At 43.6% G+C, this 26,676-nt stretch overlaps 1 protein-coding gene across 1 annotated transcript; it reads right to left on the reverse strand.

Annotated features, from left to right (window-relative positions):
- Nucleotides 1–3,377: 3,377 nt before the first annotated feature.
- LOC128870291 (uncharacterized) lies at nucleotides 3,378–26,676 on the reverse strand. Its single transcript, XM_054112894.1, has 3 exons — nucleotides 25,899–26,676; nucleotides 24,863–25,608; nucleotides 3,378–3,434 (listed from the first exon to the last, which is right to left on the reverse strand). Exons 1-3 carry the CDS (start codon nucleotides 26,674–26,676, stop codon nucleotides 3,378–3,380), a joined length of 1,581 nt encoding a protein of 526 aa, XP_053968869.1.

Raw genomic sequence — 26,676 nt, forward strand, 5'->3', positions numbered from 1 at the left:
CTCGCTAGATACATCAATAATATTACGATTTGCAAAAAATGCCCAAGGAATCCAGCGCACATTCATAGGACAGCATTGTGAAGTAATACATTACTATTCGATACATTAGTTTTAATGTTCAAGACGAAATAAATGTAATAAAGTTTAGAAGTAAATAATGCATATTGACTGAAAAATATAAGCTCAACAATTTGCGGCTTTTATTCCTGAGCTATTCAACCATGGCGGCGAGGAGTTGGTGAGGTTCATGCAGCAGCTTCTATGCAAAATTTGGTCGGATGAAAGCATGCCTGCCGATTGGAATTTTAGTGTGCTCTGCATAATCCATAAGTAGGGAGATCCACAGATTGCAGGATTGTCAATTACCGCGGGATTAGTCTTCTAAGTATTGCCTATAAGGTTCTAGCGAGCGTATTGTGTGAAAGGCTGAAGCCCACCATCAACCAACTTATTGGACCTTATCAGTGTAGCTTTAGACCTGGAAAGTCTACCATCGACCAAATATTCACAATACGCCAAATCTTGGAAAAGACCCATGAAAGGAGAATCGACACATACCATCTTTTCGACGACTTCAAAGCTGCATTCGACAGTAGGAAAAGGAGGTATCTGTAAGCCTCGATGTCTGAATTTGGTATCCTCGCAAAACTAATACGGCTATGTAAGTTGACAATACCAGCAGGGCCGTCAGAATTGGGAAGGACCTCTCCAAGCCGTTTGATACCAAACGAGGTTTCAGACAGGGTGACTCGCTTACGACGACATAGACATAGCGCAGCGAATAAAGATCCTGCGGCTACGTTGGCTGGGTCATGTCGTCCGAATGGATATAAACGCTCCAGCTACGAAGGTATACGATGCGGTACCAGCTGGTGGAAGCAGAGCAAGAGGAAAGCCGCCTCTGTCTTGGAAAGATCAGGTGGTGTGCCCAATTGGCGCCGGTTAGCACGGGAAAGAAACAACTGGCGCCCTTTGTTAAACTCGGCCAAAATCGCATAAGCGGTTATCGCGCCAAATAAGAAGAAGAACACTCGTTGTCGTGTGACTTCTTTAACCTGATGTTGGAGAGGGTTGTACGAGCCGCAGAACTTAATCACTCAGGCACAATATTTTATAAGAGCGTACAATTGTTGGCGTATGCCGATGATACACACCCTTAACAACCCCGCAGTTAGTTCTGCCTTCTCCAAACTGGATAAAAGGGCAAAGCGAATGGGTCTGGTGGTAAACTAGGTCAAAACGAAGTATCTTCTGCGGCGCACACGCGTACCGGCACCCACGTCACTGTTAACAGTTTTGATTTTGAGGTAGTAAAAGTTTTCTTTTATTTAGAAACCAGCATTAACACCGATAACAATGCCAGGTTGGAAATCAACGTAGAATCAATTTTGTCAACAATTGTTACTTTAGACTAAGTTGGCAAATGAGTAGTAAAGTCCTCCATCGACGAACAAAACTAACACTCTACGAGGCTCTCATCATGCCCGTCCTAACCTATGGCGCAGAAGCGTGGACGATGACAACATACGATGAAGCGGCACTTGGAGTGTTTGAGAGGAAGATTCTGCGCAAGTTTTTTGGACCTTTGAACGTTGGCAACGGCGAATATCGTAGGCGATGGAACGATGAGCTGTATGAGCTTTACAACGACCTAGACATAGTGCAGCAAATCAAGATCCAGCGGCTACGTTGGCTGGGTCATGCCGTCCGAATGGATACAAACGCTCCGGCTCTGAAGGTATTCGATGCGGTACCAGTTGATGGTAGCAGAGGAAGAGGGAAATACTGCCGCTAGGGAAATGAACCCAGTACCACCAATTGAAGACGACCAGGTGGATGTTGCCACCCGCCCCCCTCTCCCCCCTAGCTATAACGAGGTCAGTGTCGCTATCCAGCGACTGAAAAACTATAAATCAGCCGGAGCAAATGGACTCCAACAAGATCTGTTCAAGGCCTGCGGCAATGGGCTAATTGGGTGCATGTATCAGCTTATGAATAAAATATGACTAGGAGAAAGTATGCCCAAGGATTGGAATCTCAGGGTCCTTTGTCCTGGGTTGAAGAAAGGCGACCCTACTATATACGCCAACTACCAGGGGATCAGTCTTATCGCCATCTCATATAAGGTTCTGCCGTGGGCATTGTGTGAAAGACTAAAACCATATGCCAGCTCACGGATTGAACCTTAAAAGTGTGGTTTTAGACCTTGGAAGTCCACCATCGACTAGATCTTCACACTACGCCAAGTTCTGGAAAAAACCCATAAAAAAATAACGATATAACTCATCATCTCTTTGTCGATTATAAGGCTGCTTTCGATAGTCCGATAAGGGATCGCCTATATGCCACAATGTCTGAGCTCGGTATTCCCGCAAACTGATTCGACTTTGGAAAATGACATTGAGCACCACGTCCAGCTCTGTCAAGATAGGAGAAAACCTCTGCGAAAATTTCAATAACGTGCGACCTCTTCAACTTCCTCTTGGAAGGGGCATTGCGGAGTGCCGGTGCTCATCGAAAAGGCACTATTTTCACCAAAAGTGTGCAGCTCCTTGCATATGCTGATTGACATCATAGGGAATTGCAAGCGAGATTTCACCGCATCGTTTTCCGTTATCCAAGGAGAGTGAAATATAGTGGGTCTAGCGGTTAACGAGGGCAAGACGAAGTATATGCTGTCCGCTAGGAAAGATACGCGGTGTTTGGATCTAGTATTTCAGTGGATAACTATACCTATGAAATCGTTAAAGAATTTATATATCTCGGCATTGGCGTCACAACAACAAACGATGTCAACCTTGAGATAAACCGACTAATCACTCTTACTAATAGGTGTTACTATGGTCTCCGTAAGCAAATACGTAGCAGAGACCTCTCTTGCCCGACAAAACTAACAATTTACAAGACGCTCATCTTGCCCGTGCTACTCTATGTCGCCCATGCACCAGCTGTTGGGGTATTCGAGAGAAAGACTTTTGGAAAATCTTCGGTCCTTTTCTTGGTAGCGATAACTACTACCGCCGAATGAACCACAATCTGTATGAGCTCTACAACGAGGTGGACATAGTGAGGCGTATCAAAACTAAGCGCTTGCGCTGGCTGGGCCTCGTCGAGCGTATGGATGCAGAAGCTCCAGCAAATAAAGTGTTCGGATGGCAAGTAAGAGGACAAGGACGTAGGGGAAGACCATGTCTCCGATAAACGGATCAAGGATACAAATATATAAAAGTTGTAAATTTGTTATCCACAATTTCTAAGCATACAGTTTTAGATGTAGGTCATAACGATCTATTTGTATGTATTCTATATAAATTTTTATCAAAAAAGCATGAAGCAAACATTTTTTATGCAATGTGGTATGCGCATCTCAACAGTATTTACATGAAGTCATCATAGTCATCTGCATATTCGAATTTTTGATAGCCATCACTATCCTATGAGAATAGAGAATTACACAAGTAAAAATTGCAAATTAAAAATGTGATACAAATACAATTGAGCTCATTATTACATACATTATTTTCTGTACGCAGTGAGACTTTCAGTTTACTCTTGTTTGGAAGTTTTGTTGCGTTGTGTTTCCCCATTTTAAACTTTTCCGTGTCTCATTCATTCTCTTCATTCTCTACATTCATTTTCACCTGACTAATACCCGTGGCAGATACTGAAATGTGTGTTAATAATTAAAATACCGCAAACGTAGATGTATTATATGTATATCTTATTTCATTCATATCTACACGAACCTACAATTCACACATATGCTACGCACTAAGAGAATGACGACCAGCCACTGATGAATTTCACCAGGAGTGAGATATTTAAACCCGCAATATCCACAGTAGAGAAGGAGATTCCATCTCATCTTCTAGACAGACTGGAGGCAATCCTAAGTCTCAACGCATGGAAATCTAACGGAGAATGTCCCGTAAGGATACCCATCGAATTCGAGAGTTGTAACTTTGTTAGCCTTAGGAGTTCCCTCGAGCGTCCCCGGTCTACCCGTAGTCAAAAGGATCTCGCGATCTTGCACGTTTGCGCACTAGTCCAGCGCTCGCTAAGTTGACGCAAGGCCCAACTTTCCATGAGCAGACCACAGGTCCTTAAGGGAACCCCAATCCTCTCATTCTGCAACGAAACGGTCTCCAAAGTTCCCTGTATAGCCAGCTGATCAGCCCAAGTTTCCTTCTATGCCGCTGTGACCGGGAATCCAAATGAGCCATATATCGAAGTATTCGATATGCAACCGAAAGAGAAATCAGACATTCTCCGACCAATCTCAAACGCATAAAACGAGCCCAAGACCCTGATTGCCGCTTGGCTATCGGAGTAAATATTTACATGCTCTGTTTGGAAAACACTACAGTGGTCCGGAAGCCTGAATTTGAGCTTGATAAGGATCTCCTCACAAAATACTCCCCACCAACCCTTCCGTCCAACTTCGAGCCATCCGTAAACATGTTGCCCATGCCTTGTCGCCAAATGTTACACCCCGTCCACTACTCCCTTAAGGGAGCATCAGTGGAAAAAGTTCCGCTCGGACCTAGTGTGGGTGTACAATGATCCAGCGCAATGAGGATGAACTCAAAAATGTTTAAGAATGTTAGAGGGCCGTAGCTTAAGTCTATCTTATGCCCCGAACATCTGAATCTAATTACGGCGCGTACAGCGGTAGTTTTTCCTGCAATGTCCACATTCAGCATAACGTTAAGCGCTATAGTAAGAGTGGTACGGAGCACCTCACTGATTCCAATGAGGGCAGACCTCTCCAGCTTCTTAACTGGTGCCATCCTTTCTAGCGAGTTCCACCAGACAAGGATTTCGTACAGCAAGATTGGTTTTATAATCGTGGGATAAAGCCAAAAAGAGGCTTTAGGCGATAGGCTCCATCTCTTACGATAGCGCCCCTGCAACCATACAAGGCAACTATTGCCTTCCTAATCTCTTCTCAATATTTGGCTTCCACGTTAGACCGCTGTTAAGGATAAGTCCTAGCCACTTCACCCTGTCTAAGGGAGCGAAAGACAAGCTCCGTCTTCAGACGATTTATCGAGAGGCCGCAATTTGCGGCCCATTTCACAACTACATTCAGATAACCCTGCAGCAATTCCATCAGAGTATCTAAAAACTTTATCTGACAATAAGTGCCACGATATCTGCGTAAGCAATCACTTTGCAGTCCCTCCTCTCCAGCTCCTCCAGCAAGTCGTTAAGTACAACAGTCTCGAGTAGGGGCGAGATAACACCGCCTTGCGGAGTGCCTTTGCTCACTTGCCGCCCGAGAGAAGTGCCACCCCACTCTGTAGCCACCGTTCTATCGCTGATCATCTTATGGATAAGCCTAATAAGTTCGATTCCGACTTCTAGTTTAACCAGAGACCTGGTAATTGCCTCCTGGAGGATATTGTTAAAAGTCTCCTCAATGTCGAGAGAGGCTCCCAAAGTGAACTCCTTCTGATAGAGGGACACCTCGATGTCCTTAACAATGGTATGCGAGGCAGACTCTGCCGATATGCCCTTTAAGTAGGCATGTTGAGCGTACGATAAACGCCCCGAGGAATTTCACACCATATGTGCAGATCAATAAGCCTCTTAAGGTTTTTCAGCAGGAACGAGGAGAGACTGGCATGCCGGTTCTACGTTACCGGAATGACTCGGGTTTTTCCCGACCAAGGGCTGCCGCCCCAGTACACTAGCCCTGTGTAGTGTATCGTATATCACCCCACCCCTTACGTCACAGGAGCAAGCTCTCACAGCAATCCTGCTCCAAATACTTCTCCTCAGGGCTAGAGTCGAATCCAACCCTGGGCCAGAGGTATTCTACTGCTGCGTCTGCCATAAACGGCTTCACCCGAACTCCACCTCGGTTAGGTGCAATAAGTGCAACGGGTGGAGCCACCTTAAGACTTGTTCAGGCCTTAAGTCGCACAGGGAGTGGTCCACACGGTATGTGGCCACGTGTTGCTCCCGCCAGCAGGCGTCTGATGCCTCCACGGCTACTACACCCCCTTATAGGCCGGCACTACCAACCGCCACCACAGCCCACACCTCCACGGTGGCGAGCCTATCGGAGCAACACAACTCCCCCGACTCAACCCCTCCCCTTCCTTCCTGCTCTAACCCCAGCGCGGAGACAAACCAGCAGCTCCTGGTCCCCCGTACAGTCTGTTCCGTGTGTCAGACCATAATACCTCGGAATCTGGTATCAGTCCAATGCAATTCCTGCAATGGCTGGTGCCATTTTCGGAGATGTTCCGGCCTGCGCACCACCCGTGAGTGGACAACTGCCTACGTTGCCCCTTACTGCAGAGCTCTGCACCCACTACCGCCCCCAGAGGTGCGGCCGCCCACCACCATCAGGCCGCAACAACCACAGTGGATTGCGCAGCAGGTCCAACGTAGACAACCCCACGCGTCCCTCCCCCCCCGGATTACACAGACCTCACCGAGAAGCTTCAAGCTTCTCCAGTTTAACTGCAACGGACTTACGAGTAAGGTCGACGAGATAGTTGACTTTATGAGCCGGCACAGTATTAAAATAGCTGCGGTCCAAGAAACAAAGTTGCACGCTAGGTCATCTCTGATCACTAGGGATGGCTATAACGTGCACAGACACGATCGCGAGCGAGACAATGGTGGTGGCCTAGCGTTTATAGTCCACCACACAGTGCAGTATCGTCGCATCGATGAAGGAATCGACCGCAGGGACAGCACCTTAGAATGTCAAGGCATAGTTGTCCGGTCAGGCGATTCCGAGCTCGAAATTTATAACATTTTCATATCCCCTGTCACCTGCTGCCCGGCAGGATATCACCCTGATATAGGTGCGCTCATCAGAGGAGAAAACCGATTGGTTGTAGGTGACTTTAATGCGCATCACGATCTTTGGCATTCAAGCCTGCCAAATGATCATAGGGGTCAGCAATTGGCAGAGCAGATAGACGACTCGACATTCAGCACTGTGAACGACGACGCCCCCACCAGGGTAGTGGACAATCGTAGCAGCTCGCCTGACCTAACAATAGCTAGCGCGGGTCTGATAAATAGCATAACGTGGCGACCTATGCTATCGCTTGCATCAGACCATTTGCCCATTATCGTCTCGATTGAGAGATCTGCCGACTTCGTTTCCGCGAATCACCGGTCCTATTTTATTTTTAAAAAAGCTAATTGGGCCGGCTTCACGGAATTCACCGAGGACACCTTCGCCGCTCTTCCCATCCCCACTGATGTGCGCGTAGGCGAACGCGCATTCCGCAAGGTGCTCACAGCTGCTGCGGCTCGCTTCATTCCAGCTGGAAGTTATAAGGACATCCGTCCTCATTTCCCAGCCGAAGCAGCCAGTTTAGCAAATGAGCGTGACCACCTACGCCAGGCCGATCCCGGGGATCCCCGCATAAGGGATCTCAATTTGGAGATCCGGCAACTGGTAAATCAACATAAGCGGACTAAATGGGTTGAGCACCTGAAGACTTGTAACCTCACCTCCGGGGTGAGTAAGCTCTGGTCCACCGTTAGGTCCCTGTCGAACCCGACGAAGCACAACGACAAGGTGGCTATCACCTTCAACGGTTGTACTTCGTCGGACCCGAAGAGATGCGCGAGATATTTTAGCCGGCAGTTCATACTGCATCCTCCGGGCGACAGAACCAAACGTCGTGTTACCAGAAGGCTGCACAAACTGACGAACGACAGTGCGCCACTTACTTTCTCCGGTGATGAGGTTCAGGGGGCCATCAACAAGTCGAAATCATCGAAAGCCATTGGCCCTGACGGATTAAACGCGCTGATGCTGAAGCATCTGGGACCCCTGGGAGTAGGATTCCTCACAAGGGTCTTCAATTTGTCCCTGACCACTCTCATCATCCCTGACAAGTTTAAAGCAGGGAGAGTGGTCCCACTACTGACACCCGGGAAACCCGCCAACCAAGGGGAGTCTTATCGGCCGATAACTCTCCTTTCCCCAGCAGTGAAGACACTTGAAGCCCTCCTACTCCCACTCTACACGACACACCTGGCCCCAGCCCCACATCAGCACGGATTCCGACGACTGCACAGCACCACCACTGCACTCACCGCCATAAACGCCCAGATAAATCGCGGTCTTAACCAAAACCGCCCCTATGAGAGGACTGTCCTAGTAGCGTTGGACCTGAAAAGGGCTTTCGATACAGTCAGCCATTCCACGCTACTAGATGATATTTATCAGTCGACACTCCCGCCAGGGCTGAAGAGGTGGTCCGCGAACTACCTGAGCGGTCGGCACTCGTCGTTGATTTTTCGAGATCAAATATCAAAGCAGAGGAAGATTAAGCAAGGTATTCCGCAGGGTGGTGTCCTTTCACCCTTGCTTTTTAACTTCTACATCTCGAAGCTCCCCCAACCACCAGCGGGAGTTTCCTTGATCTCATACGCTGACGACTGTACGATAATGGCGACGGGCAATGACATCGACGGCCTGTGTTCCAAAGAGAACAACTATCTCACCAACCTTTCTCGCTTTTTCACTGCGAGGAATCTCCAACTTTCCCCCACCAAGTCCACGGCGACCCTTTACACCACCTGGACAAAGGAGGTCAAGCTGTCCCTTAAGGTAAAAGTCGACGACACACCAATTCCGACGGTAAATAACCCCAAAATTTTGGGTGTAACCTTTGACAGCTTGCTCTCCTTCTCTGCGCATGCAACCGCAATTGCCACAAAAGTCCAAAATCGCAACAAGGTCCTCAAATCGCTGGCCGGCAGCACTTGGGGCAAAGACAAAGAACTGTTGCTTTCGACATTTAAGGCAATTGGCCGGCCGGTTCTAAACTATGCTGCGCCTGTCTGGTCGCCTGGAACTAGTGATTCGCAGTCGACAAAGCTACAGACATGTCAAAATACCGCCATTCGGACAGCGCCCGGGTGCCTCCTGATGTCACCCATCCAACATCTTCACAACGAGGCACAAATGCTCCCTGTAGCGGAGCACAACAAACTACTTAGCAAGCAGTTCCTGCTGGGATGTTACCGCAGGTTTCACCCCTGCAGACACCTGCTTAAGCCTGAGCCGCCTCTCAGGCACGTCAGGAGACACCTCCTAGACTACGCTGACGAACTCCAGGACAAAACTGAACGAAACCTACTGGACCGGACAGTATTTAGACAGTCAATAAACGACATTCACCGGGAGACCGTCACCACCTTCATGAACTCCCGTCCTGTGAATGCCGTAATCGGACTCCAACCACCACCTATCGCAGATGAAGAGCTCCAGCTTCCCCGTGGGACTGGTGTAACATTGGCACAATTACGTTCTGGATATTGTAGCAGGTTAAACTCCTACATATCCAGAATCGACCCCGACATACCAAACACATGTCCGGCATGTGAAGGTACCAAGTACCACACTAACCACCTCTTTACATGCCCCCTCAAACCGACACATCTAACCCCTCTGGACCCAACCTGTCGAAACAGCATGTTTCCTGGGCCTACCCTTAGATGAGCTAGACGAAGAAGACCGATGATATACTTACACTGACAGGGCTACCTATGCTGTTAAAAACAACAAACAGAGACTGATTGGTTTGAAATCCCTAGAGGATGCATGTGAGATCTGACCTGCTTTGGGTATGAAAGTAACTCTCACAGCCCGCGAAGATCTGTGTATGTAATTCCTATCTATACAGTTCGCGTAGATAGAGAGAAGCTAACCACATGATACCTCAGCAGATTTCTGCAGTTGAGCAGGTATAATGCCATCGGGTCCAGGTGACTTGAAGGGCTCGAAAGAGTAAAGTGTTTGAAATAAAGTAAAGCAAGTGTGTTGCCATTCATTTTTGTGTTTTATTCAATAATCCAGTGATCGAACTCAGAGATTTATTGTATCAGATTTATTTGAATTTTATCGTAAGATAATTCTTAACAATATTTATGTCAGTATTTTGCTAACAATGTTTCATGATTTTAAAATTACTGCTTTTTGTATCTTGTGATGTATAATTGGGTCGATGTTGAGTACTTGTAAGCTTTTAATAAATGTTTTGTGGAGTTGCTGAAGTCACAAATGGGATGGTTTTTATAGTATTTTGTTTCCATATTCGTTTTATTTCTTGAGTTTGATCACTATATTTTTAAATTTTTAAATATTTTTCTAAATATCTTCTGTATATGGTGGTATCATTTGGGGTGCTGATTGCTATAAAGTATTGTATGTAATTTTTTTTTATTTCAATTATTAAAGTAACATCCGTTCTACTGCTCATTATAGTTTTATCGGTGTGTAAAGGGTATATTCTTCACTGTCTAAGATGTTTAAAGGAGTGTATTTGTAATATTTATCTTTGTTTTCTCTTAAATGTTGTTTATTAACTATTTCTTCATGTATTATTTTTGCAACTATGTTGTGTCTATGTGTATACTCTGCGCTTGCTAGAATTTGGCATCCTGTCTATTGTTTCTGGGTGTATTTGGCATTTTTAGCATTTGTCATTAGTTATAAACGGGTCTTTTGTTATGTACAATGTTTTTGATAGTTTTTAGTGAGGATTACTTGATCTTGAACGGCGATTATAAATCCCTCCGTTTCAGGATGAAGCCTAGAATTTTGCCAATATTTGGGCCTTCCATATTGTGTAGGTGTTTTGCATTTAGCTGTTTCTGTGCCCAGGCCGTCTTCTTTTCTTCAACTGTTGTTTGAGTGGTTGTTATTTCAGTTTTGTAGGTTTAGTGGTGTAGACTGCTTGGACTATGGTTTTGTGTAGATCAGATGTGTGGGGGTGGAAAAATTGTCTTAATTTTGAAATTTGGTCATTGTAATTAAAAGTTTTGGATATCAATGAATCCTCTTCCTCCTTCTAGTTTGGTATTGTAAATCTTTGTGTGCATGGCTTGGGTTGAAGTTTTTTATATTTGGTAAGTTGTCTTCTTGTTGTTCTTTCCAGGTTGTCAATATCAGTTTTGGTCCAGTGTATTATTCCAGAGGAGTATGTGAGTATTGGTATGGCGCACGTGTGGATTTTTTACAGAGATTCTTGGAATTTAGTTGTGTTTTAAGTAGCTCGTTTTTAATACAGGTGTGGTCTATTTTTGTACTTTGTTCAAATCCAAGATATTTGTACGTTTCATGTTTTTCAATGTTTTAAAGGACTTGGGAATTTAATAATTAAGTCAGTTCGTCAGTCCATTTTCCTTTCTCTATGTGTTGTGCTTTACAATTAGTCATGACAAAATTAATTTTATATCGTTTGTTACTTGTACTGTAATTTTCAAGACCATGTTTTATGGTTCATGGTTTATTTTGTGTTTTGTAATTTTTTCGTGTTTGTTTTGTATTCATACGTTGTATTGTTGAGGGTGTTGGAAAGAGGCAAAACCAGAGAGCACTTAAAGAGTCGCGTTTAATTATTCCTTTTTTTATGTAAATTTATTCTGCTGTTATGGTTTCTGTAGATGTTATTAGAATTATTTGTGTTTTATATTTATCCATTGTGTTCTGTAGGAAGTGCATCAATTTTGGGTGCTTTTATTAGCCAGCTATGTAGCACGGAGTCGAAAGCTTTCTGGTAGTCTATGTAGCATGAATGTAGGATTCGTTGTTTTAACGTGGTTTGTTTCATAAATGTTTTTGTAAAATGTTTTTTGTTTGTTTGTGAAAAGCTTATTATCAGTCCTCCTTTGGTTGGATTCTTTATAACGTGCTAGTCTGGCCGCATACAATTTCAACTTTTGTTTATGGGTGTCCATTATTTCGTCGAATGGTTTATTATATTTTCGTTGTAAAACGTTTATGTGTTAAATTATATTTTTCGATCCATTACCATTCTTGTATTGGGTACGTCGTCCTAAATTTCTACGGAGTTCATTTATTTTATTTTCAATTCGTATTTGTCACTTAAGCTTTCATGGGTTAGATATTTTATTGTGTTGTGTTATAGGATGTTGGTGTTTAAATATTGTTGTAGTTATTGCGTTAGATTATTGTGTTAGATGAGCGGGTTTAGAAGGGCATGCGAAAGGGTGGTTAGTGTCGTGCGGGGGCTTTCACATCCAGGACATATGTTTGGTACGTCGGGGTCAATTCTGGAAAAGTAGGAGCTTAACCTGCTACAATATCCAGAACGTAATTGTGCCAATGTTACGCGGCTTTCACGGGAAAGCAGCTGTGTGTGCAGAGAAGGAGAGCAAACTGTCAAAGGTTATACACAAAATTTTGGGATAATTGGCGTGACATCGACTTTTACCTTGAGTTGCAGTTTGACTTCCTTTGTCCAGCTGGTAAAGAGAGCCGCCGTGGAATTTGTAATGGAAAGTTGGAGATTCCTGGCAGGGAAAATGCTAGAAAGGTCGGTGAGGTAGTTGTTCACTTTGGCGAACAGGCTATCAATGTCATCGCCCGACGCCATTATCGTGCAGTCGTCATCGTATGAAATCAGGGATTCCCTCTGGTGGTTGGGGGAGCTTCGATAGATACAAGTTGAACAGCAAAGATGAAAGAATACTACCCCGTGGAACACCTTGCTTTATCTTCCTCTGTTGGATGGTTGGTTTCTAAAAATCACTGACGAGTGACGCCCGCTCAGGTAGTTTGCGGACCACCTCTTCAACCCTGGTTGAAGTGTCGACTGATAAATATCATCTAGTAGCGTGGAATGGCTAACTGTGTCGAAAGCCCTCTTCAGGTCCAACGCTACTAGGACAGTTCTCTCGCAGGGGCGGTTTTGGTTAAGCTCGCGGTTTATCTGGGCGTTAATGACGGTGAGTGCTGTGGTGGTGCCATGCATTCGTCGGAAACCATGCTGATGTGGGGCTGGGGCCAGGTGTTTCGTGAAAAGTGGGAGTAGAAGGGCTCCAAGTGTTTTTACTACTGGGGAAAAGAGAGTTATCGGGCGATAGGACTCCCCTTGGTTGGCTGGTTTCCCGGGTTTCATTAGTGAGACCACTCTCCCTAATTTCCACTTGTCAGGGATGATGAGAGTGGCCAAGGACAGATTGAAAGCCCTTGTGAGACACCCTACTTCCAATGGTCCCAGGTGCTTCGACATCAGCGCGTTCCGTCCATCAGGGTCAATGGCTTTTCATGGTTTTGATTTGTTGATGACCCCCTGAACCTCACCACTGGAGAAAGTCACTGTCGTTCGTCAGTTTGTCCATCGTCTGGTGGCGCGACGCTTGCAAGCGTTAAAGGTGATAGCCACCTTGTCATTGTACTTCGTCGGGCTCGACACGGACCTTGCGGTGGACCAGAGCTTACTCACGCCAGTGGTTACAGAAGTTACTGGTCGTCAGGTGCTCAACCTATTTGGTCCGCTTTTGTTGGACGACTATTTGCCGAATCTCCGAATTAAGATCCATTATGCGGGGATCCCCGGGATCAATCTGGCGTAGTTGGTCACGCTCGTTTGCTAAACCGGCTGCTTCAGTTGGGAAATCGGAACGTATGTCCCTCATCCTTCTAGCATGTATGAAGCGAGCCGCAGCAGCTGAGAGCCAGTTGCTGAATGCGCGCTCGCCTACGCGCACGTCAGTGGGTATGGGAAGAGCGGAGAAGGTGTCCTCGGTAAACTCCGCGAATATGGCCCAATAGGTTTTGTCAAAGTTAATATAAGACCGGTGATTCGCAGAAACAAAGTCGGCAGGTCTCTCAATGGAGACGATAAGGGGCAAGTGTTATGATGCAAGCGATAGCATAGGTCACCAGGTTATGCTATTTATCAGACCAGCGTTAGCTATTGTCATGTAAGGCGAGCTGCTGCAATTGCCCACTAGCCTGGTGGGGGCGTCGTCGTTCACAGTGCTGAATGTTGAATCGTCTATCTGCTCTGCCAATTAATGTCCCCTACGATCGTTCGGCCAGCTTGAATGCCAAAGATCGTGATGCGCATTGAAGTCACCTACAACTAATCGGTTTTCACCTCTGATAAGCGCACTCATATCAGGATGATATCCAGTCGGGCAGCAGGTGAAAGGGAGTTTGTATATATTAAAAATTTCGAGCTCGGCATTGCTTGATCGGACAGCTATAAGTTGTCGACTATCTCATCTACCTCGCCCGTTAGTCCGTTACAGTGAAATTGCAGAAGCTTGGAGCTTCTCGGTAGGTCTGTTGTAACTCGCGGTGTGAAGGAAGCATGTGGTTGTCTACGTTGGGCCTGCTGTGCGTTCCCCTGTTGTTGTTGTAGCCTTATGGTGATGGGCAGCCGCGCCACTTGTCACTTGTCCACTCACGGGTGGTGCGCAGGCCAGAGCATCTCTGAAAATGGCACCAGTCATTGCAAAAAGTGCATTTGACTGATGCCAGGCTCCGAGGTATTCTGGTCTGACACACGGAACAGATTGTGAAGGGGGGACCAGGAGCTGCTGGTTTGTCCCCGAACTGTGGTTGGGGCAGGAGGGATGGGGATGGGCTATGTTTGGGGAGTTGTATTGGGCCGATTTTGTCTCCTTTCCGCGGAGGTATGGGTTGGGCGGCCGCCGTAGCCGAATGGGTTGGTGCGTGATTAACATTCGGAATTCACAGAGAGGTCGTTGGTTCGAATCTCGGTGAAAGCAAAATTAATAAAAAAATTTTTCTAATAGCGGTCGCCCCTCGGCAGGCAATGGCAAACCTCCGAGTGTATTTCTGCCATGAAAAAGCTCCTCATAAAAATATCTGCCGTTCGGAGTCGGCTTGAAACTGTAGGTCCCTCCAGTTTGTGGAACAACATCAAGACGCACACCACAAATAGGAGGAGGAGCTCGGCCAAACACCTAACAGAAGTGTACGCGCCAATTATTTATTTTTTTTTTATGGGTTGTGGTGGCGGTTGGTAGTGCCGGCCTATCAGGGGATGTAGTAGCCGTTGAAGCATCGGACGCCTGGTTGGGGAGCCAACACGTGGCCACATACCGAGTGGACTTTTTTGCGATTTGTCACGGAATTGGTTGTGTTGCAGAAGGCTCTCGTTTTTAGAATCCTCAACGGTCAACTTAATTGAAGATTTTTATCCGCGAACAGTGCGAAAGTGTACTGATTCGTTTTGGCAAAAGAACGTTCACGTTACCTGGGACACATAAAGAAAGTAAGTGCTTAAAAACAACAAATAAAAACCAATTTGAAACTTTGAAAAAATTGCGCGCGATCCACGGAACAGCTGTTTAGTATTCAGCAATTCACCGATCCACTTTTGGAGGTGTGTGTAAAAGCTATCACCCACACTGAAGGTAGGTGTCTTGGCTAAACGAAAGGTGGCGCTGCGAACACAGCAACGGGTGGATCAGCTTCCTCAAAATGGAAAGTATTCCATCGGTACCCGGTTTGGAGTACGTCGGAGAGGACATTTTAAATCCATTTGAGCGGCGACCGCGCTTATCACATTCTCCTGTGTGTTCAACTTCATTAAATAACGTATAACAACTTCGCATTCTTCTATAGATGCAGCTAATCTTTTTTTAGATTTTTTTTGTTCAAGTTTTCAAGAAGACTCTGATTTAATTCATGAGTTTCACTCGAACATGAATTCTTCAATCAATATCGGCTCGTTAACTTTTACGCTTTGTGATATTGAAAATGAAATTCGGCAACTCAAAACATCAACAAAATCTGATCTAAAGGGTGGTTAAGTCTTAAGGGCCGGTGTTGATTTTGAACAAAATACAATTTTTTTAGGAAATTATTGTCATTTCTCTTTATTATGACAATGTTGGGGTAGTTCAATTACGTATGGAAGAAAATATTGGCCAAATGGCCGCCGCGGTATTGGCGGCACACCTCCATTCGATGGTCAAAATTTTCAATTTACGCTAAGGCATAATTGAGGTGCTATGCCCTTAATGTGCCGAATTATCTCATCCTTTAGCTCTTCAGTTGTTGTTGGCTTATCGACGTACACCTTTTCTTTCAAATAACCCCAAAGACAGAAGTCCAACGGTGTCGTTGACGTTTAGGTGTGGTTCACATTCTACATCGGCCCTTGAAATTGAACCATCCTTTAGATGGGCTATTTTCGTATCTCCTTAAAAACTGGTCTGCAATCGCCTATCCACTTTTGTTAATGTTTCACAAATCCCTTGAACGAGGAGAATTCATAGATGCCTGGAAAGTAACAATCAATAATCCAGTATCCAAAAGTGGAAATAAAAACAAAATTGCTAATTATAGAGTTAATAGTGAAAGAAAAAGTTTATTTCGCAGTTAATCGTTATATTTCAGCAGACCAACACGGTTTCATGAAAAGTGGACCTACTGTTTCAAATCTTGCTGTGTTCTCTGAATATTGTACAATATATATTGTACATATTGTATATATCGTCGTTTAAAAAAAACTCAAGTTGATGCTGTTTACACAGACTTTTCAAAAGCATTTGATAAGGTTAATCACAGGGCTTTAATTTCCAAATTGAGTGCTATAGGATTCCATTCCCCTCTTTTAAAATAGATTAAATCCTATCTCTCCTCTCTGAAATGTGTTGTTGGAAGTATACTGAGTCCCCTACTTTTTATACTTTTTATTAATGACATTTCTAGTTGTTTTAATAACGCAAATTTTCTATTGTATGCCGATGATTTAAAGATATAATCGGGGGTTGCAAGTACAGTGGACTCTTTAAACCTTCAATCTAATTTACATAACTTTGTTGCTTGGTGTAAAAGTTAGATTTAAATATAAGCAAGTGTTGTTATATTTCTTGTTCTAAATCTTGTTCTCTTATACCCACTTCCTACCACATTTGTGGTTCTAGCTTATCCAATCGAAGTGAAATTACTGATCTTGGTGTGGTATTTGATTCTAAATTCTCTTTTCAAAAACATTTAAATCACACCATTTCAAAGTCTTATTCCGTACTTGTGTTTATTCGACGTTTTAGTTCGGACTTTGTTGATCCCTATAGTCTAAAGTTGCTATATACGTCTCTGGTGCGTTAGAAGTTGGAATACGCCGTCTTTATTTGGAGACCATATTATGCTCGCCAAATTAGTAGGCTTGAACGTGTCCAGAAAGCTTTTGTGCGTTATGCCTTGCGTTCTTTAAATTTCACTGATCCAATTCCATCCCATAAAAGTCGGAGCTTGCTCATAAATCTAAAATCACTAGATATTAGAAGGACTATTCTGTCCATTACTTTCCTTTTCGATTTGATAAATGGGGTTATTGACTCCCCTTCGCTACTCGAGAAAATCAATTTCAATATTCCTCAGCGAAGTTTACGGAATCATGATTTTTTCTGGTTAGGGATGGTAAGAGCTAATTATGCTTCCAATGCTCCGATTTCTAGAACTTTGGGTAATTTTAACTCGCTTTCAAATCATACTGGCCTGGATTTTTCTTCCACAAAGAACCACTTTAAATTGGTTCTGAATGAATTTTTGAACTAAATTCTTAATATTATCTAATAATCTTCCTCTGTAAATTAATGAAATGTTATCTTTTTCTTTCACTCATTAAAATTGGAACTAGTTAATTATAAGTTTAATTTGACTTTGGATAATTTATTTAGCATTAATCTGTTTTCAGAGTCTCTAAGAAATACTGTATTTTTAGACTATTAATTAATTAAATAAATAAATAAATACTGCGCTCGGTCTAGGTATCACAGACCCAGTGGCAACTGAAGTTGAAAAAGAAAATGAAGAAAATGCTTTCCTGTGCCTCGGTCACCTTATAAATGATCTGAAGGATATCATTTGCAGTGGCAAACGCTCCACAAACCAAAATCTCAGTGATTTAGTGAAGGCGATTGCAATTTCCTACGACCAGGTAGCAGAAAAGATCGGAAAAGCTAAACCTCGTACAAAAGATACGAAGTATACCGTTTAGGAAGGAAAATGAAGTTCCTAAATCCATTGTCAATGTCTCACAAAAAACAGCTATTGCAAATATGGAGGGGAAAAAAGCATCGGAGAGGGAGCGGATTACGGTAAATAAACGGCAGCGCACACGGAGTAAACCTGCTCGTCCGGATGCCATCATTGTTAGAAGCACGGGCGAATGTTCTTACGCTGAGATTTTGAAGACAGTCAAAAATCAAAATTCTCTTAAAATCCGCAAAACTGCGAATGGCGATCTACTGTTCCAGTTGACTAAGCCATCTGACGCGAACACGGCGAAACTACAAGCAGCGGTGGGTCTGGCTCTCTCAGGAAAGGCCGAGGTTAAATCGTAACTGTGCCCGAAGAGGTTCGCGTAGCACTAAGCTCCCAACTCCTCAACCTCAACGTAGAGCCTTCGCAGATTCGCTCGATACGGAAGGCATATGGCGGTACGCAAACGGCAGTTGTTTCACTACCTTCTGAGGCCGCCAAAAAGTTATTAGAAGTGGTTAAAATTCGCATTGGCTGGGTAATAAGCGGTATTCGTCAGAAAATCCAACCTAGACTCTGCTTTAAATGCCTAGAATTCGTGCATATATCAAGAAATTGCACCAGCGGAACCGATCTCAAAGGAATGTGCTTTAAATGTGGAGGAGAAGGGCATGTAGCAAAAACATGCACAAATACTCCAAAGTGCTTTTTATGTGAAAAAGACGTACCAACCGCACTGATCATGCTACCGGCGGCAATAAAAGCGCTTCAAAAGATAAAACAGTTATAAGTTTGATAAGATAGTAGGGAAAATCGGGGAGTGGGGCTCACAGCGGACTACACCAAAGGGCAGAACACTCCTTGAAGCATTTGCATGCCTGGATATTGTTTTACTGAATAGCGGCGGGAAACATACCTTCTTCAGAAATGGCTTGGGTTGAATAATGGACATCACGCTCGTCAGCGCTAATAGAGAGTCTAAGTGGAAGCTTAGTGAGTGTTATACTCAAAGTGATCACTCAGCAATAATATGAGACATTGACTTAAACGAATGCAAACTTTAAAAACAACTATTAAGTTTGAAGCACCGAAGATGGAAAATCGGCACCTTAGATCCTGGTATATTTATAGAGATGTTGCCAACAAGTGAATATACGGGATGTGCGAACAACATGGCAACCAAAATTATGGGGGATATTCGTAGAGCCTGCGATGCGTCAATGTCTCGCAAGACGACAGCAAATAAACACGTTCCTGCTTACTGGTGAAACGAGAGTATTCATTCTCTCAGGAAAGAATGCATTAAGAATTAGAAGAAACTTCCAACGGGCAAGAGGTAGACCTAACTTCCTGGAAGCCAGAGAAATGTATAAAGTTACGCGACGTCAACTCAAGACAGTAATAAAGTAAAGCAAGCGTAAAAGCTTCCTTGAGCTCTGCGATGATGCTGAAAACAATCCTTGGCGGACAGCATACAAGGCGATGACAAGAATCTGAAGTCTGCTAAGGAGTCCATACCAACATGCCCGATTTTCTTGCATAGAGTGGCAAACACACTTTTTCCCAAACAAAGGAATCTAGTTTCTTTAACCTCGAAGCCATAGAATCGATAATAATAAGTCTCTTGGCGCAGACGGGGTGCCTAACCAAGTACTAAAACGGGCATTTGCCCAGGCAACATCGAATTTCGTACGCCTATTTCATACATGCCTCGCGGAGGGAACGTTCTCATCGATATGGAAGCGACAAAGGCTGGTTCTACTACCCAAACCCGGCAACCCTCTCATGGAACCGTCTAGCTTCAGACCGATTTGTCTGCTCGAATCGGCAGGTAGAATACTGGAGAAAATAATCTACAACCGCCTCGAGAACGAGATCGTTTCCGCCAGCGGAATATTGGACAACCAGTTTGGTTTCAGAAAAGGAAGGTCCACCGTTGACGCTGTGAATACCGCCAAAAAAGTTGCACAACAGGCAATAAGTGGTACCCGATGGCTCGAAGGTGCCAAAGAGTAACCTTGGATGTAAGAAATGCATTCAACACCGCAAACTGGGCCAAAATACTAGACGCACTGGACGAGATCGGAGTATCCCCCTACCTGCGAGCAATGATCCGAAGCTACTTCGAAGACCGCGTACTGGATTACGATACAGCAGTAGTTAGAAAGAGTTATAAGGTTTCAGGCGAGGTCCCTCAAGGTTCAGTCCTTGGACCACTGCTCTGGAACATCATGTACGATAGTCTTTTGCGCCTCAATATCCCCAATGGTGCCAACATTATCGGATTTGCGGACGATATCGCTATAGTTATTACGGCGGAGAGACTGAGCGACATCTGCGAGAAAGAAAATCGGACCATAGCGTCCGTTAATTCATGGCTGGTGCAAAACGGCCTTCAACTCCGTTCTCATATCGAGCCGGAAAAATGTAGAAGTGGCAACTATACAAGTTGGCAATCACAGCATCACGACAGTATCAGAAGTTAAATATCTGGGAATAATGATAGACAGCAGGTAATCTTTTAAAACTCACCTGGAGTATGCGACCAAACTAGCGTCAGTAACTGTAGCAGCCTTATCGCAAATAACGCTAAGCGCCCACGGGCCAAAACAACGGCGACGCCAACTTCTAGTAGGCGAGGTGAAGAAACAAATATTATATGGTGCTCCTGTTTGGCACATGGCTACGCAACATCCTTCCTACTTCCGCGGTATAAAGGCAGCGTATCGTTTATGTGCGCTTCGAGTCTGTTCCGCCTTTAAAACAGTTTCAGAAGAAGCAGTGCTGGTTATCGCTGGAACGTATCCAATAGAGATATTCGCAAACGAAGCTGCAGTATTGGCTGACAGAGAAACGCAACGTATCTTTACACGGAAAACTAGTACCCAAACTTGGCAGCACAAATGGAATAATACAACGAAGGACCGCTGGACACATCGCTGCATTCCAAACTTGCGGAGCTGGATAGAAAGAAAAAACGGAGAAAAGGATTTTTATTTGACGCAATTTTTAACCGGGAATGGATGCTTCAAAGCACACCTCCATCGGTTCAAACATAAATCGGATCCCACTTGCGATTACAGTGGAGTAAACGCGATAGAAAACGTTCACCATGTATTCTTCGAATGTAAGCGTTTTTATGGCTCTAGATCGAAGCTTCGGCGCATATTTGGAGGAAGCTACGACCCAGATACATTCGTGCAATCCATTTAGATTAGATTAGATTTGTGGGGGTTGGACAAGTCCAAACACTCAGTCAGTAGACCATTGTACTACATCCGGATAGAAATCAGTAGAAAGAATAGAGATAGGAAAGATAAAAGGTGGATGGTAAAATGGATAAATTAGTTTGAGGTCACTCTTCCACATATCTCTTGGATTCATTGATGAATTTTAAGAGATCCGGAAGAGGACGAGTATGAACTTTGTCCATACTCAGTGTGTCGCAACCCAATATCCTAAGTCTGATTCCTGAAAATTCAGGACAGCTACAGAGAAAATGTGCTGCAGTGTCGTCATTCTCAAGACAGGATAAACATATCGGGCGGTCTACGACCCCCATGGTAGCCATATGCTGACCACAGACGTTGTGCCCTGTGATTACATCCACCAGTACTCTCAGGTCCTTCCTGCTGAGTTTTAGGAGGAAGGTCGCTGTTTTCCTGCTTGGTTCTCTCACAAAGCACTTGGCTACTCTGCACGAGTTCAACCCAGACCAACGACCTCAGTGAGTAGACCTCATGAAGTCGTCAATCCACAGTTGAATCGATGCGGAATTGACACCTAGAAAGGGTTCAGGGCCTAGTGGCATACTTACAGAGCCTTCATTCGCCAATTTATCAGCTAACTCGTTTCCTGCAATACCACAATGTCCAGGCACCCAAATAAGACTAACTTTGTTGCGTTTTGCAACACTGTTCAGTTTTGTCTTACATTCACCGACTAACTTCGAAGAGCAGCGTGGGTTAGCAAGGGCTTTAGAGTACTTAGTGCCTTCGTCTAAGTACCATCCAGATCCGCTTCCATCGCTGGTTTTAGATCCGTTGGTGTAGAAAGTGTGCTGGTATCCCGTTAATAGGTTCTCTGGACTAAACCATTGATCTCTATGTGGAATTAAAACATCATACCGAAGCTAACGACAGGCACCCGATTGTCCACCGGCATCGAGAACAGTGTGCACCGCTCCGACAACTGGTGGTATATCTGACAGTGGCCAGTGCTTACTTCATTTCCACAGACTCCGTTTAACTTGAGCCTGTTACCCGCCTTCATTGTTTCCTTTCGAATTTGAAGATCTAGAGGTTGCAAGTTCAGAATGGCATTAAGCGCATCACCAGATCTTGTGCTCATGGCACCTGTGATACCCAAGCACACACTTCTCTGTAGCCTGTTTAGGAGTTTTACTCTGGAATTAACCATTGTGGCTCTCCACCATACTACAGAGGCGTATGTAATAATGGGTCTAATCAGGGTGATGTACAGCCAGTGTACTATAGCCGGTCTTAGACCTCATGTCTTGCCAAAGGTTCTCTTACACTGCCAGAAGACTTTTAATGTTCGAGAGACCTTCTGCTCGACGTGCTTCTTCCAGGTAAGTTTACTATCTAGGAATACTCCTAGATATTTAACCTCAGAAGACAGTTGCAGTGTTACCCCTTTCAATGTGGGTAGAAAAGCACTAAGGTACTTTTTGTAGGATTCACCGAAAGACCATGCAATTCGCACCAATACTTAATCTTATTTAGAGCTAACTGCATTTTATTGCATATAACTTCAAGTGATCGTCCTGAGATTAATAAGCACACATCGTCTGCGTAGGCTTGGATGTGTCCAATATCCTGCAGATCATGGAGAAGAGAGTCCACTACGAAGCACCAGAGAAGGGGAGAGAGTACACCGCCTTGTGGGCAGCCCTTCTTAACCTCAACCTTGACTCCTTCATCGCTTTCTCTATCCATGGTAAGCAGTCTTTGGATAGCATAGAGTGGATCCATCAGACAATGATTTCTTCTACTCCATGACTTCTGATAGAAGAGCACATAGAGTCAAAGGTAGCATTGTCGAAAGCTCCTTCAATGTCCACAAAACACACCAAGAGTGTACTCGCTTGTTTCCAGCCCTTTTTCGATTATGCTAACGCACTCGTGCAGAGCCGATTCGCAAGAATTCCCACTTTGATAAGCATGTTGTCTGACGTTGAAAGGGTTTCGATTTATAACCCTCGTCCTAATGTGCGTCTCCACCATACGTTCCAGATTCTTAAGCATAAACGATGTCAGGCTTATAGGTCTGAAACTTTTTGGTAAAGTGTAGCTGTCCTTGCCTGGCTTTGGGACAAATACAACTTTCACTAAACGCCACAATTGTGGAACATAAGCGTGCGCAAGACATTCCGTAAAGACTCTTTTCAAAGCCTTTATTAGTAGTTCTCCGCCTCGATTGAGCATGATTGGGTAAATGCCATCGGGTCCTGGGGAGTTAAAGTTTTCGAATGACGGTAAAGCGAATCTTATCGTTTCCTCGTTAACTATCCTGGATGCAATAAACCAATCACGTCTGCTGGTAATTATATTAACATGATCAGATTGATCGATAGAGCTTTGACCAACAACATTCCTGGAGCCAGGAAAATATGTTGGAAAGAGAAAATCGTGCACTTCTGGTTTTGAGTCCGTATAAGTACCATCTGGTTTGAGCAGTGAGTCTAGCCTAGCCGTCCGGTCTCTTTGGAGGGCTTTGCATAATCTCGCTGAACTGTACCGTTCCTCCAGTTCACTGCAGAAGATTCTATAGGAGTCCAATTAAGATGATCTAATTTTCTTTTTATATTCCTTCCTCAGCTTTCGGGAGGCAGTCCAATCTTCTTCCAACTGAGTTTTAAGAGCTCTGTTAAGAAATTTCCTGGAAGTTTTCAGGAGTTTCGAGAGTTCGGCGCTCCACCAAGGGACTGTCTTACCCTTTTTGTTTGTGGAGGAGGGGAAGCATCAAAAGCCTTTGGCCGAAGCCGTGGTGTGGGACTTTAACCCAACTATCCTTTAAGTTACATAAGGTTCCATCCAAAATGCATTCTGCAACTTTAGATAAAATTGGGTCTCGTCTCGTCTCACGAGCGATGTCCTTAAAACTCATATTGAAATAGTTTTCAGATTCAATAAAGTTCACATATGAAAACTCCGTAATTTTGTTTTCAAACATTTGTTGAGGCATGCGCGAAATTGAGTCAGCTTCATTATTTACTCCTTTCACATATTCTATGGTGTAATTTAACCCGGATAAAATTAATGCCCAGCGCTGCATTCGGGCTGAAGCCATGATAGGCAATCCTTTATTGTTACCAAAAATAGTTAATAGTGGACGGTGATCAGTTTTCAATATAAATGTGTTTCCCAATAAGTATTGTTTAAGTTTTGTAATACAAAACACAATAGACAAGGCTTCTTTTTCAAGAGTACTATAATTTTTCTCGCTCTTGCTTAATGCTCTGGAGATAAAAGCAATTGGTTTCAATCCACTAGAGAATTTATGTGACAAAATTCCTCCCACCGCCGTATTAGAAGCATCCGTTGTTAATACCAACGGTAAATCTGGGTTGAAATGAACCAAAACTTGGTCTGACGTCACAGCATTCTTGATGGCGTCATATGCCTTTTGACAATTCTTTGACCATAAAAACGGCTCATCTTTGCTCAATAATTTATAAAGTGGAGACATCATATTCGCAAAGTTATTAATAAATTTTGAGTAATAATTTGCCATACCGACAAAGGCTCTAACTTCCGAAATATTATCTGGAATTGGCGCAGAAAGAATGCTCGAAATTCGATCGTTATTCTTACTCAATCCGTTTTTATCAATGTTGAAGCCCAAATAAGAAATCTTTGATTGAAAAAAAACTGACTTTTTGATATTTAGTTTCAATCCAGCATTTTGTAGTTTTTGAAGTACTAGCCTCAACGTTTTAATGTGACTCTGCATAGTCTTTCCAGTGACTGTAATGTCATCCTGATACACCACGACAAACGGTATGTTTCTTAACAAATTTTCCATTGTCTTTTGAAAAATCGCTGCCGCAGTCTTAACACCAAAAGGTAATCTTTTTACTTTTAATGTACCTATGTGCGTACTCCATGCACACAATAATTGTGACTCATCGTCAAGAATTAGCTGATTGTACGCATTGGACAAATCAAGCTTTGTGAAAATTTCACCACCCTCTAAAGATGCAAAAATCTCGTCTATCCTGGGTAAAGGATATTTAAAATCCTCTAAAAACTTGTTAATTGTGATTTTATAATCACCGCATATCCGCAAATCACCGTTGGGTTTCAAAACTGGTACTAAAGGTGTACCCCAATCGGAGTTGTCAACAGGTTCAAGAACACCTGAACTGATTAAATCTCGCAACTGTTTCTCAACTTTAGCCTTCCATGCTAATGGCAAAGGTCTGGGTTTGCAAAATACTGGTGTTGCATTTTCAACAACCTTTAAACAAATTTCCGAATTTTTAAATTCACCCAACTTATCTTCAAAAACCTCGACGAACTCAATCTTCAATTGTTCGACGATCGCAGCATTATTATTTTCGAAATTAATATTGTTTATTTGCAATAATTCGAAATTAAAAGAACGTAAAAACGTACGACCAAGCAATGGAGGGTTTGCAGAATCCACAACAACAACAACAACAGTTTTTGTATTACCTTTAAAAGTAATCGACGCATCATATTCGCCAACCAGCTTCAATCTATCACCACTGTAGTCAACATATGGAATATTGCATGGTCGGAGAGTCTTTTCCATAATATTATTCTCGTAAAACGACAAAGGCAACAAAGTGCATGGTGCACCTGGTCACAAACAGCATTTAATTTAACTCCATCAATAACGACTGGAAGAGAATACTCGTCAAACGAATTTCGCTCAGCCACACTAAAAATGGAATAATTAAACAAATCATTATTATCATGTTCATCATCATTATCATTAGATACATAATTAACACTTCTCTTTTTATTGTAACAAACAGACGCCAAATGACCAACTCTTCCACAAGAATGACACTTGCTATCTTTGTATTTGCATGACTGAGATGCATGATTTCGCCAACCACAGTGAGAACAAGGAAATTTTCTCTCACCATCGCCTCTGTTATCTCTGCCACCATCTCTGTTGCTGCCACCATCACCACTGCCTCTGTTGCTGCTTCCCCATTTGCCTCTGTTGCTGTTGCCACCATTACCTCTGTTGTCACTACTACTGTTGCCTCTATTGCTGTTACCACTACCGTTGTTCTGCTTCTGATGTTTTTGCTTCTTGACAAAATTCACTGCAGTTTCTTCTTTTCCTCCCTTTATTATGCATTTCGTCTCTAATATCATCGCCTTTCTTAATGCACTTTGAATTGTGAGATTCTCATCTTCTTCACACAGTCTTTCAAAGATGAAATTTGGCAAACCCATTACGAATTGGTTTAACACAAATGCATCTAAATTGACCCCAAATTTACAATTAAGTGCCAACATCTTTACACGAGCATACCATTCCGCCACAGATTCACTTTCTTGCTTCGTTGAAATATGAAATATTTTCCGCTCACTAAACACAATAGTAGGTGGAGTATATTGTGTGTCCAATATTTCACACAACTCTTTAAATGATTTTGACACGGGAGTAGCTGGACTGCACAAACTGTGTAGAACTTTGTATGGAACGGCACCAATTGATTTTAATAAAATCGACTTCCTTACATTATCATCTGTGCAATTCACTTCACAGAAATGTATCTCCAAACGTTCCTTCCAAACATTCCACGACTCCACATTCGGGTTAAATTCTGGAATATTCGTCGTTTGAAGCATTGTCACTGGTGTCACCATCTTGCTGTCGTTCGCTGACTTTTCTTCTTTTGGAGGCAT

The sequence above is a fragment of the Anastrepha ludens genome, chromosome X (genome assembly GCF_028408465.1).
Source record: "Anastrepha ludens isolate Willacy chromosome X, idAnaLude1.1, whole genome shotgun sequence".
NCBI lineage: Eukaryota > Metazoa > Arthropoda > Insecta > Diptera > Tephritidae > Anastrepha > Anastrepha ludens.

Excerpts from the sequence above, each read along its gene's own strand:
- LOC128870291 (XM_054112894.1), bottom strand. The coding sequence starts at position 26,676 with ATGCCTCCAAAAGAAGAAAAGTCAGCGAACGACAGCAAGATGGTGACA. Across the intron at positions 25,609-25,898 it reads CAGAGATAACAGAGGCGATG|GTGCACCATGCACTTTGTTG; the intron begins GTGAGAGAAAAT and ends GTTTGTGACCAG. Across the intron at positions 3,435-24,862 it reads CGCACATAGGTACATTAAAA|GATAGTGATGGCTATCAAAA; the intron begins GTAAAAAGATTA and ends CTATTCTCATAG.